Here is a 17,835-nt window from a genome sequence, read left to right as displayed (position 1 = left end):
TTCAGCATGACTGAAGTACTTTCGACGATAGACTCTGGAAAGCTGGCTCAGTAACTAAGCAATGACTCTACTCAACAGATTTCAACAACTACTGGCACCAGTCAAACAACCTATTCGCGAAATTTACACAACAGACAAACCGAACGGAACGACGGATCGAAACAGACCAATCAAGATCTATGTAAGCCGCAGTGTCAACAACTTTATGGCAAACTGGCCGATCGGTTTGAAACGGACTCGACTTACATTTCTCCACTCGCAATAGTCCTTCAGTTGACTATGATGACAAGTTCTGCTACAGGTTGTTGAAATGTTTACCAACAGCAGTCCTTTTCAGGACTACAGTCGTCCGGCCGATTAGACCACACGATCACATCGTGTACAGACCCTATTTACTTACTGGTATAATTTTATGTTTTGGAAAATTTACACGTGATAGATTCAAATGATTGGATTTTTGATGTCTTCATTATTCTTACTAGTTTGAAGGTGATGTTTGAAGGTGTAGTTGGTAGTACTGCATTTAGTGATATCGCTATTGACGATGTCGAGTTCCAGGAAAATACAGAGTGCGAAAAGACAGTCGAAACGTTAGGTAATAACCTCTGCCAGTAAAATTGTGACTGAACAGGTTACACAGAGTTTTAACTTGGTCGCATGAGACAAAGTGGTGCCATTCCACATAATTTATAGAAGAAAACTTGTTTTGTTAGTTTGGAAATCCTTCTTTTTCTCATTTTTAGTAACATCAAGAGAATATTACACAACCAAAAGCGGTGCACCTTATTGTATCTGTTATGGTAATTTAGTAGGAACCCTGTGACCGAGGTGTTTACAGTATTAATTGACGTCCTTTCTATCAAGTAGCGAGATTAATCTCGTATTCATAGTTTTCGCACATGTGATCAGTGTTTTAGCTACACGCTTGACCGACGATGGTGCTCCTATGAATTTGCGAAAGCCACTATGTTTGAAACCGACAACATGAACAAATTTCTTTAACTTTTAGTTCCACCAAGAATCTTATCGATTCCATCGAATCAAACAGCCGATTTTGGAAGCAACGTAACACTAGTTTGTACCGCGATTGGTAGCCCTCAACCTACCATTGTGTGGTGGAAAAATGGTAAGGTCCTCAATGAGAGTCAGGTGACTGGTAACATCACTTTACTAAACATCTCTCAAGCAGATGGCGGATTTTATGAGTGCTCAGTAAGCAATCATTTGGCTACTGAATCAAGAACAATGGAACTCAAATTTGAAGGTAAATGGTTAGGCTCTCAACCCCACCAAACGTTTTTGAGTGTTTTTTCTTCTCCCTTTTTTCATTAGTAATTTTTTTGTAGTGATCAAAAATGCCTTTATGTAATTATACTGGTCTTCTAGGGAATTCTAGCTTTTTCTTTTGTAAATTATGCCATTATTTAGACTTGAAATAGATAAAAAAAACTTTCAAGCTAAAGAGGTCTATTATGACATGATTTTCATTCCCTTTACTGAACTGTTATCATTTTTACATGATTTATACCTTTAAATAAGTTTTGGCACCCGTTGGAACTAAGGAAGATGATGAATCAGTTCATGTAGAGGATCTCTGAGCGCATCAGTTAACCACTAATTCTAAACGAGGTTTCTTTAACAATAGTTTTCTTCCCATTGACGTATGAAAAATAATGACGATCGCTTTGTAGGATATCTCAGGGAAACGACGATTACAGCCAACATCTCTTTCAGTGCGGTCGCCCTTGGTGATGCTGTTGTCATAAAGTGCTCGTCTAATGGTTATCCTACTCCAGTCTGTCGAACTCAGCGAGAGGATAACTCATTTAACATCAATGAGAGTGTATATGTTATTCAAAACTTCACCCCTGTGGATCAAGGACACTACCTGTGTAGCTGCTCTAATGTTGCTGGTGTGAAGAAGGCGAATATTACACTTGCTCTGTATGGTGAGAATTCTCAGTAATGAGAAGCCTTCTATTGCATATAGCCAATATAGAAGAAAAACTTTCCTATTTGGTCTCTTAAATTACGTATGAATTACAACTTGATCACGAAAACTCTCAAAATTTTCACATCTATGCACTTTCTTTCTTTTAGAATCTCCAAATATCACCGCCATTCATCCAGCCTATCAGCTTGTAAATGAAACGGACACTTTTGAAATCTTCTGCAATGTGACGGGAAATCCAACCCCGGCAATAACATGGAGTAAACTAAGCAACACAAGCAAAGTAAATTATACAGGACAAGCACTGAGGATAACAAATGCTCAGATATCAGACTTTGGGAGCTACCGATGTACAATGGTCGCATTGCTTTGACGTGTATAACTGATGCCAACCCCCCTCCAAGTCAATATCAGTTTTATCGTGACGGTATCTACCTTAGAACCAGTCTCAGCGGAGTATATGTTATTCAGAAGGCCAAATATTTTGATGCAGGAACCTACCTATGTGTAACACTCAACACTCTTGGCTCCGGTTATAACGGCACCACCCAGGTTTATGTCACTGGTAAGTAATAGACATATGAATGAGTAAATTTTTCACTTGAAGATGACTCTAGGACCTTCTGATTTAAAAGTAACTCGAGAAATCTGAAAACAGGATTGAATTCGCAAAGCGTGATTATTATCGACGAGAGATTTTTACTAAATGAGGTGATAGTGTAATCCAATTTATTTCATTTTTTTTTTCCAGGTGCGTTCTCGATCACTTCTCTTCCACGAAACATAACCGCCAACGAAAGCACAAGTGTGTCTTCTTTTCTGCAATGCTACTTCGTATGCTCCGTATGACCGATTTGTCGCTATGATCTCATGGAGTAAACTCGGAGACAACAGTAAAGTATTTCCGCCAGGTGAACAGCTTGTTATACAAAACGTGAGTCGATACGACGGAGGAACGTACATTTGCACAGCTAAGAACGGACTTGGTCTTCCTGATACTGCAGGAGCTGTACTGAACGTATTACGTAAGTATAAACTTGCTCTGTCGTGGGATCCAGTAGTTTGCATTCAGCTGTTCTCTAACTTAGTGTAATTCGATATCGAGTTAATTGGATCTAGGTCTGAGTTTGGTGCTCTACATTTTGGTTTCAAAAAGGAGGAAGAACGTACATAACATCCTCAATGTACATGTAACAGGGTTTCACGGTACCATCCGATGTACCATGAATACCAATAGAAATGTAACGGCATGTTTGAGTAGTACTCACTACGGTTATTTATATCTGTTTTGCAGATAAGCCATACGACACCAGGCTGGAGGCATCAATTCCAGATAACGTGGCAATAGTTAACTCATCACTGATCTTGAATTGCACTGCAAAAGCCAACCCACCGGTTACGTCGTATAAAATTTACCACAATGGCATCCTGGTGTCCAATTCATCCACTGGTATTCACAACATTACACACACCCTAGCTGAACATAATGGATAGTACGTCTGCATACCTTACAACGAATTTGGGGAAGGCGAAAGGGCAACTTTGAACGTGTCTTTTACAGGTGTGTTATTTGCGACCTTTTGAGTGTTGATAGTATCTTTCGATAGGCGCGGCGGATGGCAAATTGTGATGAGAAAATAATTATTCAGAATTATTCAACGTAACAATTTGGCTTTAAAGGAAAGAAAATGGTACCACTAAGTGGATTGCAGAGTATCACAAAGTTTCCTCAGTGTGCGATTGTTTTTAGGTCATTGTATCATTTTCTCTTTTGTGAAACAGGACCCTGTGGTGCTAAACGTGTCCATCATACCTGGTCACCGCAGATTGTGGCTGGAACTTATGCTAAACTAGGAGAGTGGCCGTGGCAGGTCCAGCTGGGATACTCCGACAACACCGAAAGCATCCCTCATCTTTGCGGTGGATCCATCTTAGATCATTACTGGATTGTTACTGCAGCTCATTGTCTGAAACGCGAGCTTCAAGAAAAGCCCCCAGCCAATTTTAATGTCACTGTTGGTAAGGATCGAAATAAATTAGATTACTCGAAAGGAGCTGAGAAGGCTCTCTCTGGTCTAGTTTGGATATTTCAAAATTTTATTCGATGCTCTTTCACTCACGGGATGTTTTTAAATCTTCAGGAGAGCTTCACAGGGGTATTAATGAAGGAAGTGAGCAGAACATGCCTGTAGAGAAGATAATTTACACGAGAACTTCGATGATATTGACCTACAAAATGACATCGCGTTGATAAAAATGCAGCAACCCATTCTCTTTGGTCCTCACGTGTCGCCGATCTGCTTTCCAGATTTTGACTTTGATGTCGGTACTAGTTGTTATGTTACTGGGTGGGATATCTGGGACCTTTGGGTTCCCCATCAGACATTCTTCAGGAGACCACTGTACCACTGATGAACCACACAGTATGCAAAAACCATTACGTGGGAATACAAAATGTGACACCAGACATGCGCTGCGCGGGAACTGTGGGTCAGAGTCGAGGCACGTGTCGAGGAGACAGCGGTGGGCCGCTGGCCTGTGAAAGAAACGGCCGCTGGTATTTAATGGGTGTTACAAGTTGGACAAACGAAGGATGTATGCTGATTCATCAAATGCACGCAATTTCACTGTATTCACCCCGGAATAGTCAAGAAAAAATTAATCCACCAACCTAAAACGTCGAGTACTGTAGCTCTCGTGTCAGTGCCCACATCATTAGCTGCCCTGCACTCATAACTGCCAATATCGGACTGAGAGATATTCAGTAGATTGACGTTACCAGTCACCTGACTCCCCGAGAGAACTCTTCCATTTTTCTTCCATATCACACGTGGTGTGGGGAGACCGATTACGGTACATACTAACGTAACCTCACTGCCAAGTTCAGCTGTTCGATTTGGGGAAATCCACACGATTTTTGACGGGACTGAAAACAAGGAAAAAGAATGAGAATATGAGCGAATGTATGACAACAAAGAGGAACTAAAGCTTTGAAAATCGTTCGTTGGAGCTTTCCAAATTATATTTGAGACCGTGAGTTTTAATCAAGAAAGGTAATTTCCAAGGGTCTAACAAGTGCGGTGCCATCAAATTGACCTTCCTGCACACCATCACTGATAAAAATACTTTGTAATACTTTGTAGTTTTCATTGTGGCCCACTGATTAAACAAACCGTCAAATGACTAAAATTTAATAATAGCATTCAAGCGTGACACGATCGAAATCACCAAATGGCAGGAAGGAGCTACCATCAAAATTTCGAAATTTAACGGTCCACTAACCTAACGTTTCAGCCGTCTTCTCGCACTCTGTATTTCTCTGGAACTCAACATCGTCGATAGCGATATCACTGCGTGCAGTGCTACCAACAGCACCTTCAAACATCACCTGAACCAAACAAGGATAAAGTAAAATACGTGAAAAAATCGTTTGTCATGAAATACTTTACTTCATGCAGGTGACGTATGTTCGTGAAAAGATCAGCTGCCGTACCCTGTAAGTGGCATTGAAATTAAGGGGTACAGTTGCCCTGTACCAAGCATTTCCCTGGTTGCCTGATAACTGCCACAAAACTTGATCTCCAGCCTTGACTGTGAGCGTACCAATGGACTGTCCATACATATGATAAAAGAATACCATACACGTGGTGTTTCCATCACTTCGTATATATGGAGACACGAGTGAAGCAATTTCACCCATGCTTCGTCCAGATGCCTCAATGTAAAAGTAAAAACCTGCAGTGGGGAAAGAACTACAATGAAATAAGGGTGGTCATGGTCATTCCTGGATGTAACGCAAAAGCTTTGCGTGACATCCCTTAGGCAGTTAATAATGTTGGTGGAGTTACTGATACTAGCGGAGAGAAAAAAACAACAATCAGTGATTCTGACAGTTACATGCACATTCAATACTGAAACAAACAAACCAAAAAACGGTTGATTTTAAGTTCCGTCGACGAATAAAAGAATGTAAATCCTTTTATCGAGAACGTGGAACCAAAAACTAAGCTTCTTCTAACACTAAAATACACACGAAAAATTTTAATTGTATCATCATGTTGATAACTCGTTCACATTCCTCGGTATGAAGCATCCCTTACCATTCCCAGAGGTGTGATCCTGGGATGGTCCGGTTTCATGTGATATCGTCGAACCAAACTTCCTGATCCATGTAAATCCCTGGCTGCCTGGCCCATTCTCCCAACCGCAATACCAAGTGTCAAATGAGCAACTTGCATCTGCAGAGAGAGTTTCAGACATTAAAGACTTTAATGTCTGAAAATAATATTTTCACTTTAATAGTGCTTTACTGCGAAGGATCGTTCTCATATACGTCTCATAACCGCAGTTCACACATATGTTTCATATGTTTGTTGTTGTTTGATTTATCATCTACGGGTTTACATCGAATTAATTTGATGGCCTGCTCCCAGTTGGCTTGTTAGCTCAATTGGTAGAGCGCTGCACTATTATCGCAGAGGTCAGTGGTTCGAGTCCCGTACAGGCCTGAAATTTTTTTCAGGTCTGATTTTCACTATTGCTCAAATAGTGCTTTACTGCGAAGGATCGTTCTCATATACGTCTCATAACCGCAGTTCACACATATGTTTCATATGTTTGTTGTTGTTTGATTTATCATCTACGGGTTTATATCGAATTAATTTGATGGCCTGCTCCCAGTTGGCTTGTTAGCTCAATTGGTAGAGCGCTGCACTAGTATCGCAGAGGTCAGTGGTTCGAGTCCCGTACAGGCCTGAAATTTTTTTCAGGTCTGATTTTCACTATTGCTCAAATAGTGCTTTACTGCGAAGGATCGTTCTCATATACGTCTCATAACCGCAGTTCACACATATGTTTCATATGTTTGTTGTTGTTTGATTTATCATCTACGGGTTTATATCGAATTAATTTGATGGCCTGCTCCCAGTTGGCTTGTTAGCTCAATTGGTAGAGCGCTGCACTAGTATCGCAGAGGTCAGTGGTTCGAGTCCCGTACAGGCCTGAAATTTTTTTCAGGTCTGATTTTCACTATTGCTCAAATAGTGCTTTACTGCGAAGGATCGTTCTCATATACGTCTCATAACCGCAGTTCACGCATATGTTTCATATGTTTGTTGTTGTTTGATTTATCATCTACGGGTTTATATCGAATTAATTTGATGGCCTGCTCCCAGTTGGCTTGTTAGCTCAATTGGTAGAGCGCTGCACTAGTATCGCAGAGGTCAGTGGTTCGAGTCCCGTACAGGCCTGAAATTTTTTTCAGGTCTGATTTTCACTATTGCTCAAATAGTGCTTTACTGCGAAGGATCGTTCTCATATACGTCTCATAACCGCAGTTCACACATATGTTTCATATGTTTGTTGTTGTTTGATTTATCATCTACGGGTTTATATCGAATTAATTTGATGGCCTGCTCCCAGTTGGCTTGTTAGCTCAATTGGTAGAGCGCTGCACTAGTATCGCAGAGGTCAGTGGTTCGAGTCCCGTACAGGCCTGAAATTTTTTTTCAGGTCTGATTTTCACTATTGCTCAAATAGTGCTTTACTGCGAAGGATCGTTCTCATATACATTAAAAACTTTGTCGAAACACCCAGGTACCAAAAACTTACGAAGCACAAATCGATTGCTTGACGGACTGGCTGACTTCTAGGAATTAATGAACTTGCGGTTTGCAAATATTATCTGATAATCATATTTGCTTATTGCCCTACCTTTTGCCTCCACAGTGTAATTAAAGTCACATTTCACCCCCACATCTTTACTGTGATCACAGTTACTTTTTCCCCAGCCAGCATGTGGACAAGCTGCGAGGGTGCTCTCATTTCCCGTGCAGTTGACGTCATCTAACCATATTGGTCCATCGTCAGCACTACCGAAGACTGTCCTGTTGGTAAAGTCAAAAGCTCTTGGGTATCCCAGCATACGACACACCACATGGGCATCATTCGAGTCCCAATGATCTTGGCATATTGTACCCCACTGGCCATTGTAGTAAAGTGAAACACGACCTTGATTTGGGTGACCACCGCCATTCAGCACCTCAATAAACACAACTGTTTAAAAAAGTCATATTGTGATCGAAAATGCCGAATTCACTCGTATCTCCATGTATTCGGTGTTGAGCTCAACAATTAAGTCATAAAAAAGTGACTTGTTTATCATTTAATGGTTCATGTCTGTAAAATAGAACTGCGTGGTGAGTGTCTGCCTCAAACCGTTCTTTTGTATCCTCTCAACTTCATTTTCTGGAGGTTAATCTCTATGCTAAGCACACCCACATGGAAGTCCCTGATTGATCACAAAATCTAACTTATTTTACTAATCGAGAGCCGTTTCTATTTTAACTAAACTTGATAACCACACTGACAACAAAGGGGTAACACAACTTATAACGTCTATATTCATGTCAAAGCCTTGGGTAGTGATTGCATTTCGACAATTGTTAATGAGCTGGAACAACGACTGCAGGCTACTTACTGGGGTTTGTGGACGAAATAACAGAGCTGGACCTGACGGCCAACGACGCAGAACTCAGAGATACTACTAAAGCTTCTGTAACTCGAACAATACGGGTTTGGAATTGTATTGATGTTGGACTGAAGGGTATTGGTGGAAGCACCTGTGTCGAAATAGACTGAGCCAATGTGGATGTAACTGCTGTTGTGCTAGAAAAAAAAGATTTTTGTGTTCTTGCTGACATGGTTTGTCCACTCCAAAAGTGAGACGGTTTTACTGTCGGCGAGCTGTAACATACGACCTCCGCATCTTTTCTGTGTTCACAGTTATTGACACCCCAACCACTGTGACCACATTCTAATAAAGACTTCTCTTGTCCTGTACATGTAATATCACTTAGCCATACTGGACCAGTCCCACCTCGATAATCAGTACAACAGCCAGCTTTCCAGGCTCCCGCATAACCCAACATTCGACAAACAACTGAAGCATCCGGAATATCCCAACTGTCTCTACAGATGGTGCCCCAAAATCCATTACGATACACTTCTACTCGGCCTCTATTGGGAGAAGTTCCGTCCATAAGACGTACGTATATCGGAGAATCTAAAACAAGAAAGAAATAACATCCCCAATTAAAAGTGTGAAGAGTACCCCGCTGTCCTGTTAGATAATGATTGTGCAAGGCAGCTTATTGGTACTTATGGATTTCTTTTTCTACTGGCTGACTATATATTGTACACAATCTGTAGAGAGACATTGTGAAAATGTTTCTTTAGAAACAGTGCTGATATTGGCTTCCTGGAACCTGAAAGTCCCCTGGGTAAATTCAGAGACATGTTAAAATTGTGATATAGCCTCTCAGTAGGTCAGGGGTACACCTGAAAGATTACCTATTACATCTAAAAGTAGAGACTTCCACAGACGACAAAGACTCGCCTTCTATTTCCACCTCTATGATACTCTTCGGAGATGCAAATGAGCTAAGAAATGTGCAACGAAACCGGGAAGCATCAGTGTCCGTGACATTGTTCAATTTGAGTGCCATGTCCTTTCCAGGAATCACATCAAAAGTGTCCTCATTGTCGATTTCCTGATAAATACCATTGTAATACTGTTTAACAGCCATGATCTGCCACTGATTGCTGTAAAGAAACTTCTCACGTTCCAAGAGAATCAAAGAAAAGCGATCCGCTCTCTTCCTTTCTTCTGTTGTTAGTGATATTGTCCATTCTAGTGTGATGGGTGATCCTCTGTATACACTGCGGGGCTGTTTGATGGTCCAAGACAGAGATTCTTCGAAAAATGAGAGGGATTAAAAAGTGAGTAAAAAGAAAAAAAAGATACTTGGCTATTAAAATAGGTTTCGAGAGGTATTACATTGCACCTTACCTGACACACAAAACAGCGAAAAAAACGTCCAAACTGTCAGGGAGTTATCCATGATCAACAATGACCAAGAAGTTCTTATTAAAACTTGAGGCGGCCGTTCAAGTTCACCTTAAGAAAATGAGAACTCAAGAATTACACACGTCCGGATTAACCATCTTTTCATAAACCAATTAATTTTCGATCCAACTGAGGCGGGGCCACCTCGATTCAGTGTACGTACGTGCCTTCTGCTAAAAGACAACTTCGGTACCCTTTCTTTTGTTTTTCTCTCGAGCGCCACGGATTTAATCCGTGACGCTCGCTTTCAAGAAAAGCATATGCGTGACGAACGCGAGCTATTTAACGCGCGCGGGGTATTCAAAGTTCTACCCGGAAATATTAAGAAAAAATTTACCACACCTTCAGTGTTATTTCCAGATGGAGACACTTCATGATGACTTGCAACACAAGGCTGCGGAATATATAATAAAACTTATTAGCATTATGGGAAGTCAATATTTTGCCGCATGATATTTCCTTCACCGTCGAAAATAGGATAATTATGTGGAATCAATATTTTGCCACCTGATATTTCCTTAACTGGCGAAAATAGGATAAAATGCTAACCACAGAATCAAGTTGTGAACATTAATTACAAAAACACTTTTCATAAAGCTAGTCATCATCTTCCGAGTCATCTCAATTCCTTTCTTTCGACGCACAAATTTGAAAAGCATTGTTTACATACGTCAGATCTTTGATGAAGGTCTACTTTATTTTTAAAATAATAAGGTCCAAAAACCTTGCATATTCTTATCTAACCTACCGCTTAAAACTTAGTTCTAATTATTGCAAATGAATGAAGGAATTCTTTGGTTTTCGTTGCATTCAGTCGTTCACTCGGCATGGCCGCTCTGACATCGCCAACTCACAGATTTACAATCGCACTGAGACAAATACAAGAGAAATGAAATCACACAGATGTCTCACTAAAATCTCTTACAGACAAAGCACACATTACTGCTATTGTTCCAAAAGGAAAAACATAATAGGTAACCATGTGGAAAGGCTAAAAAAAAAACTGCTTTGCCCACAATAATTACCCCAGGCATGAAAATTTTGTCCTAGTTTCATGTTGCAAATTGGCGATTTTGAGATTTGCGAAAAGAATTGTGGAAAGTTAACTGAATTCTGTACAATCTTAGAAGGTAATCGATGACTTCGTAGAAGATTTGACGCAACAAAGAAATCTAACCGATAGCTTGCCACTTATCCTTGTTAATACCCTCGAGTTTTTTCATTGCACTAACAAAAATTTTTTTGTGACGTCTTATTTCACGGTGTATTTTGAAACCAATATTTGCGGATCAAGCTAAATTCGCAAAATTTAAAACTTGCATATAATTTTCAAGCTAGGCACACTGTTTGATCTTAACACAGCCTCGAGCAAAAGTAAGGCATCTCTACAGCGCAGCGTCGTCGATTAGTTTCTAATTAAAATTACCCCCAAATGTTACAGAGTCCACAGCAGTTATTATTTTGTTTGGACAGATAACCCTTACACCTTATATTTTCCAACAAAAACGTTATATGCCTTGATCCTTGACAAATATGGATCAATATCGGCCTCGTATATTTTACACATTTAAAAAAAAAAAAACCTGTGCGACCTGACTTTTTCTGTTTAGATTTTGCAAGTATTCTTGAGAAACAATTTTCACTCCTTTCGAATCCCACCCGCTAACCATTTTAAACGATTACTACAAAATAAATACTTAAGGATACAAATGAAAAAAAAAAACCATCAGTTAAGTTGGCTTCCAAGATGTTTAGATTGTCCCCCAGGGCTGGGGCTAAAAATTTGGAGCCAGAAATAGACATACAAGAGAGTGACAAACATGTACACTGTGTACAGCAAATAACAGTATCAGTCATTCTCGGCATGTTTTCATTTCCTGTTGCTTACATAATCATCTTTGCATGATTGAAAAGTTCTAAACAATAGCTCGGGAAAGCGTTTGACGTCAGTTAAGGAGGGACCGCAGAGTTTGTCGCTATAACACAAATAAATATACAAAGAGCTTTCGATCATGCCTTACTTCCTCTTAAAGAAGATCGCGTGAAGAATGGAAGATTCCAATACCGCCTGGGTGTTACTACTTTTTCTAAACAGTGTAGTTTTACTAGGTAAGTGATGTTGAAATTGGTTTTGTCACAGTTTGGTTTGATTGTATCTTTTAAGCGAGCGGCGGGTAAAACTTTCAAACCATGTCGCTAATATTGAGCTGTTTGCCGTATGTAGTCGGTACTTTCTTAAGCCGTCGGGTTTGAATTATGTCTGACTAATGGCTTATATGGTTTTAGAGGGATTTCAATGGTCTTATCAGCAACAAGCAAACCATGTAATCGACGTGGTCGCTGGTTTAAATGTTGCACTCCCATGCGATTATGTGCTGACTCCTCAAGAACAACAACAAGCCGATATATTTCATTTGCTTACCTGGTCCAGAGAAGAACCTTATAACGGTGATGAATGGGCCGGATTGGCCATCAACTCAACAATGACTGGAAGCAAAGTCATTTACGATGATCCACAACGCATTTACATTACGGACAGGACTTTGAATGTTATGAACGTGACCGAAGAAGATCACACTCGCTACCAGTGCTCATTTCGAAGCAGTTTCTTCACATCACCGAGTATTATCGAGTTAAACGTACAGTGTAAGTATTACTCGACTGTTAAGGAGTTCTGAAAGTTATATAGTTATCCTACCTTACGAGTCGCACGGTAAACGTTCTGTGTTGTCTCCTTTACGCCGTAACTCTGATCATTATTATTCATAAAACATTCTCAAAGCAAAGTTTCGTTCGTACATATAGCTCCAAAATGTTGTGGTCGCCGATAAGGAAAAGTATCAGATTTCGTCACGTAGCGCGAATCAAACAATTTTGGAGGCTAACGGTAAATTTGGAGTGCTAAAAACTTCACGATCGATTGACGCCATTTCTTTCGATTTGTATCTAGGCCTTTGATTGTCATCAAGTTTGTTATTCACACATATGACTTGTCAAGGGTGATGAAAAATGTATATCTATTAGATAGACACATGTCAGATCATTTGTTGTCACTTAGAAATTAATCTTAATTGGCTTCGTAGAAGAACCGTCTGCCTGCATCTTCTATTTGCTTTTTACAAATATGTGTTCCCTTTTGCTCCTTTTTTCAAACTTACTCTTCAGGAGCCATTTTAAGAAATTTGGAAAGACTCTGTGTTTAATAGAGAATACTTTCTCTTTCTCCTGCCAATCAAAGTTATAGACCTTCTGAGTGAAAATAATATTTTAAATACATGTAATGGATGAAAATTTCAATTATTGGACATCTTCAAGCGAGACAAGCAAACATTGATGTTAAGCAGGTGTTTACTACAGGACGTGTCATTGATTTGCATACCAGAAATTTGGACTGAAAGGAGAAATGCAAAATTTAGCACACAATCATGGTGAACAAGCAAAATGTTATTAGGACATAAAAGCTGTTCTTTTAAAAAAAAAATTACCCTTGATTTGCATTTAAAAAAATATATTGTAAATTATTTCAATGTGAGTCAAATCTTTGGCATCTCTTAGAGGTAGAAACTATAAAAGTATTGTGTTCCAATTTTCCTAGCCAGGGGTGTTGTGCTTAATGTAAGTATATAACTATTCTGGATTTTAGTTGTAGTATTAGATGCTTTTGGAGAATATACAAGTATGGAAGAATTGTGGGGGAGGGTGACAAAACATTCCACAGACTCTGCTTTTTCCTTAAGGGGGAAATACATGTTGTATGTAGACTCTTGCTACACTAGTAGCTTGTTTAAGTCAGAAGAAGAGTATATCAGTGTGGACCTCCCTTTGGTAGAAAGGTTGTCAGTTCTAAATCCCAAGTGCTAAAATTGAAGTCTCAGCAATGATATCATTAGAATGTTGCAGCTTGTCTGTTTTGTTCATCAAGTGTTATAAAAGTTTAGGCAAGTAACAAAGATAACTGACATGTTAGCTGCTAGGTAACAGACATTGTTGCCTGGAAACTTCAACTGGGCTGTAAAGAAGATGAAATCCATATATTTTAATTTTAATATATAATTTTAATAATTTAATATTTTAATATATAAAGGTCTTCATTACAAGTCCCTAATGTACATCTTTCAAATTTATCCTCACTTCATTGATTTTTGGTAAAGCTGTTCCCCTCTTGCTGAAGCCCCCCATGCAAGAGAAGTGAATAGTACTTGTAAATAAATTGCTGGATGCTTTATTTTGCTATGAGTGAATTAATGATTGTAAAAATGTTTAAAATAAGCTGTTCTTGTGATTTTTTTGTGATTCTCCAGACAAACCTACAGACACTCAGCTCAGTAGTTCAGTAGAGCCAGCACAAGAAGGGAAACTGTTAGTGATCACATGTGCGGCACGTGCCAATCCCTCAGCAGAGTACAAGTTTTACCATAACAACAATTTGATCAGCTCTTCCGGTACAGGTGTGCTTACTTTCATTAGTGTCAAGAAAGAAGATCAAGGAACTTATCGCTGTGTTCCTTCTAATAAACTGGGTGATGGCCCAGAAGCTTCCCTCACTGTGACTGTTGAAGGTATGTGACCACATACATCTTGATTTTACAAGTGGAGTTTTTTATATATGTTATTTAGAAAGAAAAAGACACTTATCTTCAAAAAAGAAAACACTCCTGCTTGTGATGGATTTTGTCCCATCTTTATTAAATGTGCCTGTAAACCATTCCAAGAGATTTGGCATATTACAAAGCAATCTACATTTTTGCAACATGCTAGAGGAGTTACTGAAAAGACTTAAACCAATTTTGGTTTGTTTTAATAATTAAGTTGACTTTACTACTGTTTTCAGCTATTTTTGTACATTAACTTACGATTTATGTTTAATGTAGATGGAGAGGAATTCCCAGTTTGGGGATATGCTGCTATTGGCGGAGGTGTTTTATTTGTCCTGTTAATAGCCTCCTTGATCATCGTATATTGCCGTTCAAAGAAACACAATAAGGAAGGTAAACGACACCTTCAGTTACTGAGCTATACTGTGTAATCCTGAAAGTGTCGCATGCTTAACAGGTTAAAATATTCTAAGCTGCTAAAAAAAAAATGGAAATAGCCAGTCATAAAGTGAGTTATTTAATTAAACACACGAAAGGAACTGAGATGGATGGAAGCTTTTTTTAAATAAAATAATTTTCTTTTTTTTTTATTTTGATTTGAACAGATAAGGGAGATATGGGATCACAGAATAATATTTCAAGGTATGATAATTATGATTTGGTGATTTAAAGTAACTTAAACTTACAACCAAGGCTTAGGAAGGGGTCCTTCTTTTGGGAGTTCCCGGTAGTTGGAATGACTTTGTCTGGTTTTGTACCAAAAAACTTATAACCAAGAACATCAGCCAGGAGCTTGTTACTAATCATCTGCCTGTTTTTTCTTTCTTTTCCCTTTTAATATCAATGTTGTTATTTCTGGACTTTCCCATGTTGATGTTATGTTTGACAGAGTCAAGCAATTAAATTCAAAGCCAACAAAAAATTATGTTTCCATTTATTATAAAACAGGAGCACACCTTGTGCCTCAGACCAGTGTAATTTAACCTTGATCAACACTTTCTGACCTGAAGTCATCTTTATCATTTGCTCTTTCAGACAAGGAACCAAAAGAGGCTCTCACATTGGTCCCACAATCTATGGAGATCAGACAAATGGGGGGGGACTGGAGGTGAGCAATCTTTGAGTAAAAACTTGTCATACATTTCATTTTATATATATATGTGAATAAATAGTTTTGTTTTGCTGAAATAAAACTTTTGTTTGGAGTTATTGCTCCTTATTTTGATAGTTTGTTTTTCTAGGGGGTTGAGCGAAGAGGGGGTTGATAAAATAAAATTTTAAATATTATTCACAATGAACAAGGCAATGTAAAAGTGTTCCCACCAATTAAAAAATAGTCACCGGTTGGTCCTAAGGCCATGTTGTTTCATTTGCACAGCAAATATTTGATTTTGATGTTTCTTTTTCTCATAGATTGGTTATCTGAATGGAGCCATGAGCCTTAATGATGTTAGAATGAGTCGCGAGGTTTGTTTTCGTTTGTTTTCAGTGTATTTTTGTGGAGTATCCTAAAAGCAATCTCTTTCGATAAATGTCGTTGCTGTGCCGTTGTCACGTGTTGCACTCAGGTCATTATCATCCTCTGCCAGCGAGTACATTATATAAGCCCAGCACCAAACTGTTGTCTTTGAGGACTATCTTTCATTTATTTTGGTTCTTTTGCTCAGCTGTCAGTTTTCTTACTCAGTTTGGTGTTTTCATCCCTTAGATGCCTGATCTTAAAGAAAATTTCAATTATCATTACCTGGAATGACACATTGAATGTAGCAATTGGCAGAGAATGTTCCCACCACTTAAAAGAATAGTTTCATCAATTGGTCCAGCAGACATTTTGTTTCCTTTGTGTGACAAGTATTTGATTTGATGTTATTTTTTCTGATAGATTGGTTATATGAATGGAGCCTATAGCCTTAATGATGTCAGGAGGAGTCACGAGGTTTGTTTTTGTCTGTTTTCATCCTCCCTGCAAGCATACTCTCTTTTGATCCCAATGTTCTTGTTATACTTTGATCACGTATTGTACTCTGATGGCCATCATCCTACCAGCTAATGCATTGTAAGGCACCAAACTGTTTTCTTTGAACACTTTCATTTGTTTTGGTTTCTTCACTTTGTCATTTTTTTTACTCATTGCGAAAATGGTATTTTCATCTCTTAGATGCCAGACTTAATGAAGGGAACAATGAGTGCAAATGACATTAGATTGGCCGAGGTAAGTAAAGGTTTTCATGCCCACAATTTAAAAATGACTTGATGCTTTTGTGAGAAATACATCTGTTAACAGGTTAGGGATTTACTGTGCACATAGGTGAACCAAGAGATATTACAGTCTTCTTTGATGAAAACCCTAGAAAGCGATAGTCCACCTCTGCCGCTAGGGACCCTCGTCAAACACATTATTATTTTCCCACTCAATCTCTTGTGGGAACACAATGTTTGCTAACATATTTTGGTTAACACATAGAGGGTAAGCAAAAATGCAAACTTCATCCCCAGGAAGCAGAGTGATGTTTGCCAACTTACATTATCATTTCAGGACACTTCTGATCAGAATGTTGCTCAATAGTTAATGTTGAATTTTTTCTTTATTAAAACCTGAACCAGCACCCCACAGTGGACAAAGCTTATCCTACCCGCTCTGTTATCCATCTGATTGAGGCCGGAGGAGAAGTAGACTCCACAATTTAACCTCACAGAACACAAAACCCTCATCCAAGACGAGGAAAGATGCAAGCAATCCCCATATTGCTACACAGTGCATCACCTGTATTGTTCAGTTCACAGCCAACAGACTATAGTGGACAGGTTCCACTTAAATAATTTTATATTCAAACGAAAGTCATTTATTTATTACCATCACCGTCATCACTATTTGTGACTGTCACAGTTTTAATCATCTTTTAAAATTTTTTACTTTATCTTTTTTAACGAGCTGAATTTTTACGGTTCACTGTCGATGTATTAAATACAGAAAAATTATATGATAGCCACTGAAAATTTTATGAAGCATTGATAGAGGAATGTGCATCAACTATTCAGGGTACTTATCAAGGTGTGTTCATTGTACAAAAAAGTCAAATATATTTTAATTCATATCCGTTTTAGTGGAACTTTTCGATAGATCCCTATGGTTAATAAATCTTTTTTAAGCCAATAAAGATCTTAACCATTTGAAAGGTACCTGGGTAGGTTTGTTCTGGTGTTTAGTCGTTTGGTTGTGACATTTTCCAATTATGAGGGTGGGGACTGTCAGTATTTGCCTAGAAGTTAAGAGAAGGGGGGAATAGTAGAAACAAGTCGGTTTGAGGGGGGGGGGGGAAGAGACTTTCACTTTCACATACAGTTCACCATCATCGTTTTGGTTCTTGTTTGAAAGAAGGCAA

The 17,835-nt window shown here is 38.9% G+C and overlaps 3 protein-coding genes, 1 long non-coding RNA gene and 1 other non-coding gene across 7 annotated transcripts; 4 read left to right on the top strand and 1 right to left on the bottom strand.

The window, feature by feature from the left end:
* Positions 1-695: 695 nt before the first annotated feature.
* On the top strand, positions 696-2,455 carry LOC148726912 (leucine-rich repeats and immunoglobulin-like domains protein 1). Its single transcript, XM_088727977.1, has 2 exons — positions 696-1,949; positions 2,101-2,455. The coding sequence occupies exons 1-2, from the start codon at positions 1,664-1,666 to the stop codon at positions 2,322-2,324; spliced, it is 510 nt and encodes a 169-aa protein (XP_088584103.1). The 5' UTR covers positions 696-1,663; the 3' UTR covers positions 2,325-2,455.
* Positions 2,456-3,251: 796 nt separating this feature from the next.
* On the top strand, positions 3,252-4,210 carry LOC148726911 (uncharacterized). The gene is made up of 3 exons (XR_015989753.1): positions 3,252-3,512; positions 3,734-3,970; positions 4,093-4,210. It is a non-coding gene; the product is annotated as an uncharacterized LOC148726911 (long non-coding RNA).
* Positions 3,730-12,848, bottom strand: LOC148726909 (uncharacterized). Of its 3 annotated transcripts, none has more exons than XR_015989591.1 (12): positions 12,556-12,848; positions 10,200-10,251; positions 9,801-9,908; positions 9,348-9,704; positions 8,430-9,014; positions 7,664-8,005; positions 6,052-6,189; positions 5,445-5,686; positions 5,234-5,339; positions 4,623-4,877; positions 4,181-4,487; positions 3,730-3,964 (listed from the first exon to the last, which is right to left on the bottom strand). XR_015989591.1 is itself a non-coding variant. In XM_088727734.1 (12 exons), exons 4-12 carry the CDS (start codon positions 9,850-9,852, stop codon positions 4,330-4,332), a joined length of 2,235 nt encoding a protein of 744 aa, XP_088583860.1. In that variant the 5' UTR covers positions 9,853-9,908; positions 10,200-10,251; positions 10,606-10,726; positions 12,556-12,848; the 3' UTR covers positions 3,730-4,329. The 3 variants fall into 3 exon arrangements, 2 of the variants coding, with proteins under 2 accessions (XP_088583860.1, XP_088583859.1); XM_088727734.1 differs by adding an exon at positions 10,606-10,726 and having other exon boundaries at positions 3,730-4,487; XM_088727733.1 differs by having other exon boundaries at positions 3,730-4,487.
* Positions 6,387-6,459, top strand: Trnan-auu (transfer RNA asparagine (anticodon AUU)). Its single transcript has one exon. It is a non-coding gene; the product is annotated as a tRNA-Asn (tRNA).
* LOC111342371 (transmembrane and immunoglobulin domain-containing protein 1-like) lies at positions 11,806-17,632 on the top strand. Its single transcript, XM_088727849.1, has 10 exons — positions 11,806-11,966; positions 12,144-12,503; positions 14,159-14,416; positions 14,729-14,845; positions 15,058-15,094; positions 15,488-15,560; positions 15,866-15,919; positions 16,335-16,388; positions 16,611-16,664; positions 17,057-17,632. Exons 1-10 carry the CDS (start codon positions 11,906-11,908, stop codon positions 17,138-17,140), a joined length of 1,152 nt encoding a protein of 383 aa, XP_088583975.1. The 5' UTR covers positions 11,806-11,905; the 3' UTR covers positions 17,141-17,632.
* The last annotated feature ends 203 nt before the right edge of the window (positions 17,633-17,835 follow it).

The sequence above is a fragment of the Stylophora pistillata genome, chromosome 7 (genome assembly GCF_964205215.1).
Source record: "Stylophora pistillata chromosome 7, jaStyPist1.2, whole genome shotgun sequence".
Lineage (NCBI taxonomy): Eukaryota > Metazoa > Cnidaria > Anthozoa > Scleractinia > Pocilloporidae > Stylophora > Stylophora pistillata.
The sequence above is the reverse complement of the archived record's forward strand: the minus strand, read 5'-3'. Positions and strand labels throughout refer to the sequence as shown.

Excerpts from the sequence above, each read along its gene's own strand:
- LOC148726912 (XM_088727977.1), top strand. The coding sequence starts at position 1,664 with ATGAAAAATAATGACGATCGCTTTGTAGGATATCTCAGGGAAACGACG. Across the intron at positions 1,950-2,100 it reads TATTACACTTGCTCTGTATG|AATCTCCAAATATCACCGCC; the intron begins GTGAGAATTCTC and ends TCTTTCTTTTAG.
- LOC111342371 (XM_088727849.1), top strand. The coding sequence starts at position 11,906 with ATGGAAGATTCCAATACCGCCTGGGTGTTACTACTTTTTCTAAACAGT. Across the intron at positions 11,967-12,143 it reads AAACAGTGTAGTTTTACTAG|AGGGATTTCAATGGTCTTAT; the intron begins GTAAGTGATGTT and ends ATATGGTTTTAG. Across the intron at positions 15,095-15,487 it reads TCACAGAATAATATTTCAAG|ACAAGGAACCAAAAGAGGCT; the intron begins GTATGATAATTA and ends TTGCTCTTTCAG.
- LOC148726909 (XM_088727733.1), bottom strand. The coding sequence starts at position 12,624 with ATGAATAATAATGATCAGAGTTACGGCGTAAAGGAGACAACACAGAAC. Across the intron at positions 9,015-9,347 it reads CATAGAGGTGGAAATAGAAG|ATTCTCCGATATACGTACGT; the intron begins GCGAGTCTTTGT and ends TTCTTGTTTTAG. Across the intron at positions 4,878-5,233 it reads GAAGACGGCTGAAACGTTAG|TCCCGTCAAAAATCGTGTGG; the intron begins GTTAGTGGACCG and ends CCTTGTTTTCAG.